Source organism: Perca fluviatilis, chromosome 3 (genome assembly GCF_010015445.1).
Source record: "Perca fluviatilis chromosome 3, GENO_Pfluv_1.0, whole genome shotgun sequence".
Taxonomy (NCBI): domain Eukaryota; kingdom Metazoa; phylum Chordata; class Actinopteri; order Perciformes; family Percidae; genus Perca; species Perca fluviatilis.
Window position 1 is genome coordinate 10,241,228 of NC_053114.1, and position 10,233 is coordinate 10,251,460.

At 44.4% G+C, this 10,233-nt stretch overlaps 1 protein-coding gene across 1 annotated transcript; it reads right to left on the bottom strand.

Moving 5' to 3' along the window:
• Window positions 1-2,896: 2,896 nt before the first annotated feature.
• On the bottom strand, window positions 2,897-4,159 carry zgc:113274 (uncharacterized protein LOC552925 homolog). Its single transcript, XM_039796025.1, has 3 exons — window positions 3,767-4,159; window positions 3,559-3,665; window positions 2,897-3,335 (listed from the first exon to the last, which is right to left on the bottom strand). The coding sequence occupies exons 1-3, from the start codon at window positions 4,140-4,142 to the stop codon at window positions 3,330-3,332; spliced, it is 489 nt and encodes a 162-aa protein (XP_039651959.1). The 5' UTR covers window positions 4,143-4,159; the 3' UTR covers window positions 2,897-3,329.
• Between the last annotated feature and the right edge of the window lie 6,074 nt (window positions 4,160-10,233).

Consider the following 10,233-nt stretch of genomic DNA (forward strand, 5'->3'; position numbering starts at 1 on the left):
TATAGCGGATTGCGACAGTTACTGCGCATATACCGCCACCCACTGTACCGGAGTATGTAATGAGATATTGTCCCTGGATTACTTTACATCGTAAGGTAAATAAATAAAAAATCGCATAGCTTTAATAATAATTAAAGGGAAACAAAACAAAAGAAGCAAGTAACAGCTTAATACTCATGCATATTCCCATCTCAATCAAATATTCCACAACCGGTTTTTTGGGTGTCCGGTACCCCATCTCCTCCTGTTGCTCCCAGAATACCAGCAAGATCCCATTCCTGTGTCATCATGGAAAAACGTGGTCCTGGAGGGACCTTCTGTAGGGGACTACCACAGAGGCAGCTTTGAGTACTTTTAAGGTGCGGCCAGACTTGGTCACAACCGTGCAAGATGCAGTCACGAAACTTAACAGGTCTGAAGTTGACTCCAAAGTTGAGCTGGAGAACTGGGGTCTCATTTATAAATGTGGCGTACGCACAAAACGGGGCTGAAAATGCACGCCACTTCCCACGCAAAGGTTGTGATTTATAAAAAAACAAACTTGACGGGAGAATGTGCGGTCCTCCACGCAAACTCTGACCCATGCGTACGCCCATTTTGGAGAAAAAATAGGAATTGGCGACGCAGATGGTGAGGTGGTGAACTGAAGTCAGACTGCAGAAAGTACATGTGGGAATAACAATTACTCTTTTATGTTTAAGTAGTAATGCCTCACGCACGTTTCTTCACACCATATCATGAAGATTAAATCCAGCAGTGTTATTTGCGCTTGTACTGAGTGATAATTGTTCCATAAACACCTCCAACTCAAATCTTAAATCAAAACTCGTTCTTAATATTTAATCAGCGCCGTCACATTGTCCGCTACGGAGCGCAGGAGGAGGGGGTGGCCCGACTGCATCGAATACAGGATAGCATAAAATACCCTGGCATTAGATAATGCCAGAACACAGTGTAAATAACTAAATATATGTCTTTAAAACTGTGCATATATCATCAAATGTCAAAGTCTGAAAATACAGCCGTTAAGCTCTCGCGCAATCGTTACACTTAATGTCCTCATTATCGGTCCAAACTTTAATACTGTTCATAACAAAACCTGCATGAAGAAAAGTGTGTTTGCTTATTTCACTTTATTTCGTCTTCAAATTGTATCTTGGGGTGGGAGATACCACTAGTTGATGCTCTGATTTTAGCAAGGTGTTAACAATCCCAAATTGTTGTAAACATATAAATACTGCGGTGAACCCGTGCGTAATGCTGCATGATGGCACTGCTGGCCCTGCAGGAGGACTGGAATGGAAGAATCAGGAGAGAAAGAGACTTTAGGGACCATGATGATGACTGGCTAATATGCCGATTTAAATTCCCTAATATAGCTGTAATAGTAATATAGCTGTGTTCTTGGATCTATGTACTGAATTGGGTCCAGTAGAGAGGGCAACGCACCGGAACTGTGCCATATCCCGGTCCAAATACAGGTCCTCGCCACTCTGGGGGAAACCGGCTGTTTCCAGAGGGAAATGTCAGACAGCTAAGTGTTTTTTTAAATAAATATATATAATCTTCAACTTTATCACTAAGGCTTGTTTGGATATAATAGTTCTGTTGAATACGTCTGGTAGGGGAGAGTGGGGTAAGATGAGCCAGTTTTTACTTATGTGGATCTCCAGGCAAGGGAAATTGAGACAGAAGTACAATGAAGACATCTACTGTTAATTTGGGATGTTGCCTATCAACTGAAAATATAAAAAATGCACCTATGACAAAGAGCCTTGAAAATATGACCTCAGAAAAAAAAGTGTTTTGAACAGTTTTGAACTTGTGAAAAGAAAAGAATAGTTTGAACTTCTAGACCTCAGCACAATGAAAATGACTATTGGACATTCCATCCATCAAGGTTGCAGGGAAATATGAGTTGTTGCTCCCTCCTTGCAGTTCCTCCAACCTTTTGAGGTTTAGGAAGCTTCTTCAGCACATCATTCAGTGGGACAGATCCCACATCATTTTCTTTGAATGCAAAGGTTGTTTTGTCTTTGCCAGTGCTCCCTCGGATTCTTCTGAGGAATCTTGCATTAACTTCATTGCCCTCAAGGCTCTCAACCAAGCCAATATAATGGTAACTGTTGCATTTGGTCACAAAATTCACAATGATAAAGTCACCAACTGACAGATCTGAAATGTCTGGTTCACTACTCTCATCCTGGGAGCTCTCACACTCTGAAGTGTCATCAAGTGGGATGGGAACATCACTCTCCTTAGAGCTGCTGTACACTGGGGTTTTCTTCTTGGTTTGTTTCTTCTTGGACTGTCCTTGTTCTTTGATGTTTGTTACATGTTTCCCCTTCAGTTTGTTTTTTCTCTTTTCATGTTTCATTTCTATTGCCTGCTTTTCAGGTGTATCAGTCAGGATCCTTGTCTTCACCCGCTTTCTCTTTGTCTGTGCTCTAGGCTGCTGAGTTTTGGGTAAGGGTAGAATTTCAGTGGGAGACACATATTCAGGGGAGTTGAGGAGTGAATCTGTCCCACATGTTGTAGAACACGTCTGGGAAGGCAACTCAGCAGAGGTGGAGGCTGAAGCCATGGGTGGATCTTCTTCAGAAGTAGACAACACATCAGGATTTGGCCTATCTGACACCATGGATGGTTCAAACTCTGCATCAGAGAAAATATCTCTGTTGTAAGGAAAAATCCCTGTGGACCTGAATCCAGAAGATATATTCCGTGGTGTCATTGCCGACATGAAAGCCTCGTTCACACATACAGGGATGTGGTATATGCTGGCTGTTTTGCCTGGGTTAGATCTCATTCAACCATCAAGAGCTCTGTTGTAATAGGTCTTGAATGGACCATAGACACTCTTGTCCAGAGGCTGCAGGCGATGAGATGTGTGGGGTGGAATTGTGAGCATAACAATCCCCTTACTCTTTGCTAAATCCAGTGCCCTCAGTGAAATATGGGCCTCGTGGTTATCAAGGAGTAGCAGTATGGGATGGTCAGAGGAGCACTTGGTATGCTGAACCAGATGTTCAAGGAACTCAGCAAAGGTATCTTCATTGATCCAGCCAGATCTGGTGGAAGAACCAATTGATCCTGGAGGTGCTCCTGTAATGAAATGGTCTTTGTATCTAACCCTTGGAAAGATGAACATGGGAGGCACTGCATTCCCAGTAGCATTGACTGCACAGACCACAGTCACAAGCTCTCCTCTTTCGGCAGATGTGATGGCCCCCACTTGTTTCTTTCCCTTCTCCGCCACAACTTGCTTTGGTGTCTGCACTGTTGTGACACCTGTTTCATCAACATTTTAAATCATGTTTGGAGGGAATTTAAACCTATAAAACAAAGAGAAGAGCCATGATGAAAAAAATCAGAATTGTTAAGCTTTTCAAGCAATGCTAAAATCATACTAAACAGCCCTGAATACATATCCTGGTAACTGTGGCTGATAAGTAAACACATGCCAATTTCTTGTACAGTAAATGTACTTTACTCTTGTATCTTGCTAAAGTTGCCATTAAATTGTATTATTATTATGGAATATATTAATTCTGTCACCTGTCCATCACTTTTGTTGAAGGCTGTAGCTCTACCCAAAGATGTTGCTTCAGGCATACGACAGGAGAGATGGTGGCATGCCATAAAGTTCTTGAACCAATCTCGACCTAACAGAATATAATTAATTCTATTTAGATACTGTAGCATGAAACCACAGACATCAGTCTTTCCTGTCTTAATGAATAATGTAATTTCCTGCACACCCTACCCGCTAGACCCTTTTCTTTCCAGTTGTTGGGGACAGGGATGTTGTTTTTCTGTGCAAACTGGAATGCCAGTTCACAGCATTTCTTTGGAGTGAGGCCATGGAACTGCTCAGCCAACTTTTTGATGTGATCGGCAAGCTCCTTTTCCACTTCTTCTGTGAAAACCTTCTTGGCTTCTGCTGATCCACTGTACCCTACAGTTTTGACTTTCTTTACCTCCTTCTTTTTTATGTACCTCTGCAGTGTTGACCTGTCAATGTTTCTGTCCTTAGCCACTGATCTGATGGATTTTCCGCCCTCAACATCAATGGCTGCTCTCTCCATCTCTTCTAAGGGTGTTGAGCCCCAGTTGGTTCTTCTTTTGTAGGTTCTTGGCATGATAGCTTTTATGCAATGTGTAATATATGGTTAGCAGTTGTGTAATACTATATTTAAAACAATGTTATGCTTAAAACATAACTTAACTTCAGTGCCTTAAGTAAGGGGTAAGTTGAACCACTGGTTCAATTTACCCCACATCATCTGGCTCACTTTGCCCCATAGTCACCATTTTGTTAAAAACAGCCTAGCTTAGCAATTCAGGCTAACCTTTAGCTTAATGATTCACATGGTTTTATATGTAAATGGACTGTTTTTATATAGCGCTTTTCTAGTCTTAACGACTACTCAGAGTGCTTTTAACATAGTACAGGAACCATTCACACACTGTGGCCGAGGCTGCCGTACAAGGTGCCACCTGCTCATCAGATAAACACTCACACACATTTACACTCCGATGGCGCAGCATCGGGGGCAACTCGGGGTTCCGTGTCTTGCCCAAGGACACTTCGGCATGGAACTGCAGGGCCAGGGATCGAACCACAAACCTTCCAATTGGCAGGCAACCTCTCTACCACTTAGCCACATGTAGTCACCTACATGGTGACAAATCACCAACATGTACCATACACAACTTTAAACCTAGATAAATTTGCTTTGGCACTATCGCTAGTATACCTGCAATGCAGAAAATTAACTTTAACAAGCAAAAAAGTGTTTTTGTGAAGAAAAAAAACTTACCTCTTGTCCAATGTGCTTCTCCTCTTCACAGCAAAATAGAAATGATGGAGTTCTTCAGAATGTATGGTCACATGACACCAAATGTGCATAGTATCTTAGAAACAGGGGGTGGGTCAACTTACCCACTGGCTCATCTTACCCCACTCTCCCCTATAGCGAAGCTGGGTAGTCTATAGATCCGGTTTCCCTACATTGTGCGACAACAGGCCGAAATTATAATTCAATTGGCAGCAATTCCCGAGCGTCTGAGAGGTTTTTTCTTTTCTTTTTTTTCTCCGCCAGTTGTCATGATTCGGCATGATTCGGTGTAACGAAAGAACAACTGACAAGGTCATTAACATACTGATCAGCATTCACGAGGTGCTTTGCATTGACTATTTATGGTTAAAAATGGGTGTGTACAGGGCAAGATAAGAGGCTGATCCACGTACGCACGCTTGTAGGAAATCTCTGATTTATAAAGGGAACATTACTTTCAGGTGTGTGTACACACGGTTTTATAAATCTGACTTTTTTTGGTGTACGCCATTTTGGGCTTTTGGGCGTACGTACACTTTTAGTAAGGATCCTACACATATTATAAATGAGACCCCAGGGGCCTCATTTATAAAACCTGTTACGCAAGAAAAAGTTGCGTGAAGCAGGGTGAAATTTGTCGTCGCAACATTCCTCGCAATAGTCGGGATTTATAAAGAATTTCCATGCGTAAAAATGTTCCCAGTTTTCCGCAACCTTTTGACCACACGTGTGATCGTGCGTAATGCTCCCAAGGTTTTGTAGACTGCGTTTTAGTGAACTCTGATGGTATGCCCGTTTTCCAAACCTAACCCAGTTTTTGTTTTCCTGAACCCAACAATCCCGTTCTTGCTAAACCGACCCAGAGCTGGTCGCGGCGCCCGGCGAGTGGCTGCAACGGGGAGAGGCAGGGGCTCCTCCCACACCGTGCAGCGGAGGAAATGCGCTTTTCCTCCGCTGCTGTGTGTGTGTGTGTGTGTGTGTGAGAGAGAGAGATTGTAGGTCTGTTGTCTTTCTGCACCTGCTATTCCCACACAAAGTTACCAAATTGTACATTGGTAACACTTTATATAATGTTGGTAACACTTTATATATATATATATATATATATATATAATAAGATTTAACAGAAATATTAAATCCAAAAAAGCCTTAGTGATAAAGTTGAAGATTGTGGTATATTAGATCGAGCACTCGGTGCTCGACTACGTTGCACTGTCAGTGTTGTTACAGTGTGCTCGGGAAGTGTTTACTGCCCTCTGTTGGTTGGAGTCATGTACAAGTAAAGACGTGCTCGTACTGCAGCCTTGCCTCCGTGTGTATTATTAAATACATTAATAGCAGTCTAACCCACGAACAGTAATACTAAAGTAGTATGTGCGTAAAGCTACAACATGGTGTCAGAAGATGGTGTTACGGAGCAAGCCGAGGACAGTACTGTGAGCAAGCTTATTGAAGGTTAGCAAGCTAGCTAACTGAAGATTAGCCGACAGCTAACAGACGGCGCGAACATGGAGCAATTCAAACCACCGTCACCGCTGATACTCACCGGCAACATAGCTGAGAACTGGCGCAGATGGGAGCAACGGTTTCGGCTGTATATGGTCGCTTCAGGTGCGTTGACCTCAGAAGAGACGGTCAAAGTGGCCATTCTCCTTCACACTGTTGGCGAAGAGGCACTAGAAGTGTACAACACACTCACAAATACCGCAGCCGGGGACAACGCAACGATGGAGGAAGTTCTTAAAGCATTCAAAGATTACTGCAGCCCACAAAAGAACGTTGTTTTCGAGCGTCACCAATTTTGGTCACACACAATGTCAACAGGAATAGCGGTGGACAGATTCATCACGGAGCTGCGCCAGAAGAGCAAAGATTGTGAGTTTGGTCGAAATGAAGATGACATGATTAGGGATAAATTAGTCTTCAGCATAAATGACACTCGTCTAAAAGAGAGACTGCTACGTGATAATGAGCTCACTCTGCGCAAGGCCATAGACATTTGTAGATCTGCAGAGCTTGCAAAAACACAAATACAGGCAATGCAGACTCCTGTCGCTCACGACACCTCAGTGGATGCATTAAGGAAAGCAACAGGGCAAACACGAACGGGTAGCTGGAACAAATGCAAAACAAGCATCAAAAAGCTAGCAACAATTGTCTGCCATAAATGTGGAAACAAGCATGAGCCTCGTCAGTGCCCAGCTTATGGAGCAGTGTGTCACAAATGTGGAAAAAACAACCATTTCTCAAAGGTATGTAGAGCAGGCACTAAAAAAAGCAGCAGCAGCTATAAGACAAAAACTGTAAATAATATAGAGAGTGAAGTGGATTCTTTATACATTGGCATGGTTCATAATGACGACAAAGAAACAGCACGCCAACCAAAAGGCACTGTGTGGCATGAAACAGCCATAATCAGAGGCGTAGCGATTAATTTCAAGCTCGACACAGGTGCCGATGCAAACGTACTTCCCATGTCCATGTATCGGCAGCTACCAGGTCCCATGCAGATGAGGCCCACACAGACTGTGTTGATTGCCTTCGGTGGAGCCCGTGTGCCCGCAGATGGTGTTGTGTCTCTAAATTGCCAGACAACCAGAAGTGAAGCAGTGCTAGACTTCCATGTGACTAGCCAGGCAGACAAGCCAATTCTGGGCGGAGACGCATGTGAGGAGCTGCAGCTGGTGAAAAGGGTCGAGGCACTCACAGTAAAGTTGCCGCAGCCAGGTAAACCACCATCCACCCAAGAGGAGCTGATAGAAAGGTACGCAGATGTTTTCACAGGACTGGGTGAGTTTCCTGGAGTCCACCACATACACATTGACCCAACCGCCACACCTGTGATTCATGCCTGCAGAAACGTACCCCTCTCTATCATGGACTCACTGAAAGTGACACTGAAAGACTTACAGAAAAGGAAGGTGATAACACCTGTCAATGAGCCAACAGAATGGGTGAACAGTCTTGTTGCTACAAAGAAAAAGAACGGTGCTCTAAGGGTGTGTTTGGACCCTTGCGACCTGAATCAGGCAGTCAAACGCCAGCACTACTCCATCCCTACTCCTGAAGATGTGCGCAGCAGACTAGCTGGGAAATCCATCTTCTCCATCCTAGACGAAAAGGATGGATACTGGCAGATCAAGCTAGATGAGCCATCGTCAAAGCTATGCACCTTCAACACGCCGTGGGGTCGGTTCCGCTTCCTCAGACTCCCATTCGGGATCAAGTCTGCCAGCGAGGTGTTCCAACAAAAGAACTGTGAGACCTTCGGCGATATCCCAGGTGTGTACATCATAGCTGATGACATGATAATTGCAGCGTCATCAGAGCAGGAGCATGATGTAATCCTGCAGAAAGTGATGGAGAGAGCAAAGGCAGCAAAGGTGAAGTTTAACAGAGATAAAATCCAGTTCAAAGTCGACACAGTAAGATATATGGGGCATGTCATCACGGCAGCAGGCCAGAGGGCTGACGACACAAAGATTAAAGCGATTGTTGACATGCCAGCCCCAGAAGACAAACAAAGTCTCCAACGCCTGCTGGGAATGACAAAATTCCTAGCGCAATACATACCAAATGAAGCCTCACTCACGGCGCCCCTCAGACAGCTGCTTAAGAAGGATGTAGCGTGGCAATGGTGCTCACACCACAGCGCAGCGCTACAGACACTGAAATCTACCCTCACGCAAGCTCCAGTGCTGAGGTATTATGATCACAAGAAGCCACTAACGCTACAAGCGGACTCCTCAAAAGATGGACTGGGGGCCTGTCTGCTGCAGGAAGGTCGCCCAGTGTGCTATGCCTCACGAGCGCTCACAGACACTGAGAAAAGGTACGCACAAATAGAAAAAGAGTTGCTCGCCATAGTGTTTGCCGCCAAGCGATTCCACCAATATGTCTATGGTAGACCAGTCACTGTGCAGTCTGATCATAAGCCTCTGGAGGTCATCGTGCGCAAGCCGCTAAGCAAAGCACCAGCACGGCTGCAAGGAATGCTGCTACAACTGCAGAGGTATGATCTCAACATCACATACACACCAGGCAAGCACATGCACATTGCTGACACCCTCTCACGTGCTACAGCGAGCAGGGACGGTGAAAATGTTGACGAAAACCCCTGTGATGAGAGAGTTGTGTATACCTTGGACGCCACGGACGCCCTGAGTGAGGAAACACTCATACAACTGAAAGAGGCAACCGCAGCAGACGGCGTGTTACAAGCTGTGTGTGAAAAACACACAAAAGGTTGGCCTACGAAGAAGCGTAGCCTAGAAAGGAAACTACACAGCTACTGGCCGATGCGGCAAAACATCAGCATACAAAATGACTTCATTACCTCCGAACTTCATTATCTAGAGATATAGCTACTCTGGATGGTGTTGCCCTGGCCTCCAGCACCACTGTTAGAAATTTAGGAGTTATCTTTGATCAGGATATATCCTTTAATGCCAATCTAAAACAAACCTCAAGAACAGCCTTTTTTCATCTTCGTAACATTGCCAAAATTAGGAATATCCTGTCTCAAAACGACGCTGAAAAACTAGTCCATGCATTTGTTACTTCCAGGCTGGACTATTGTAATTCCCTACTGTCAGGTTGCTCAAATAAGTCTCTTAAGACTCTCCAGCTGATCCAGAATGCTGCAGCGCGTGTTCTCACAAGAACTAAGAAAAGAGATCATATTTCTCCTGTATTAGCTTCTCTGCATTGGCTTCCTGTTGAATCCAGGATTGAGTTTAAAGTCCTTCTCTTGACCTACAAAGCTCTAAATGGTCTAGCACCATCATATCTAGAAGAGCTCCTAATACCCTATTGTCCTACTAGAGCACTGCGCTCCCAGAATGCAGAGTTACTGGTGGTACCTAGAGTCTCTAAAAGGTAGAATGGGAGCAAGAGCCTTCAGTTATCAGGCTCCTCTCCTATGGAACCAGCTCCCGATCTGGGTTCGGGGGCAGAAACTGTCACCTCATTCAAGAATGAACTTAAAACTCTCCTATTTGATAAAGCTTATAGTTAGGGGGTGAGGAGTTGCAGTGTTCACCTAACTGGCCCAACTGCTTCTCTTCATAATTGTTAGATTAATAATACATAACAAAGTAGAGGGGGAGGCAGGCCAGCCAAGCCAGATCCGGCAGGGGGAGAGTTCTAAGCCCGAAAAAGCTACCTCTCCTTATGACCTGTCTCTCTTAGTTACCTGTTATAGTTACGCTGTTATTAGTCCTAGACTGCCGGGGGACTTCCTTCCTTTGACACACTGAGCTGCTCTCTCCTCTCCCTTTCTATTACTGTTTCTATTACTGTTACTGTTTCTATTACTGTTACTATTACTATTACTATTTGTGTGCAGCCCGTCCCAGAAATGCTTGTTACTAATCCTAGCTTCTGGGGAGTT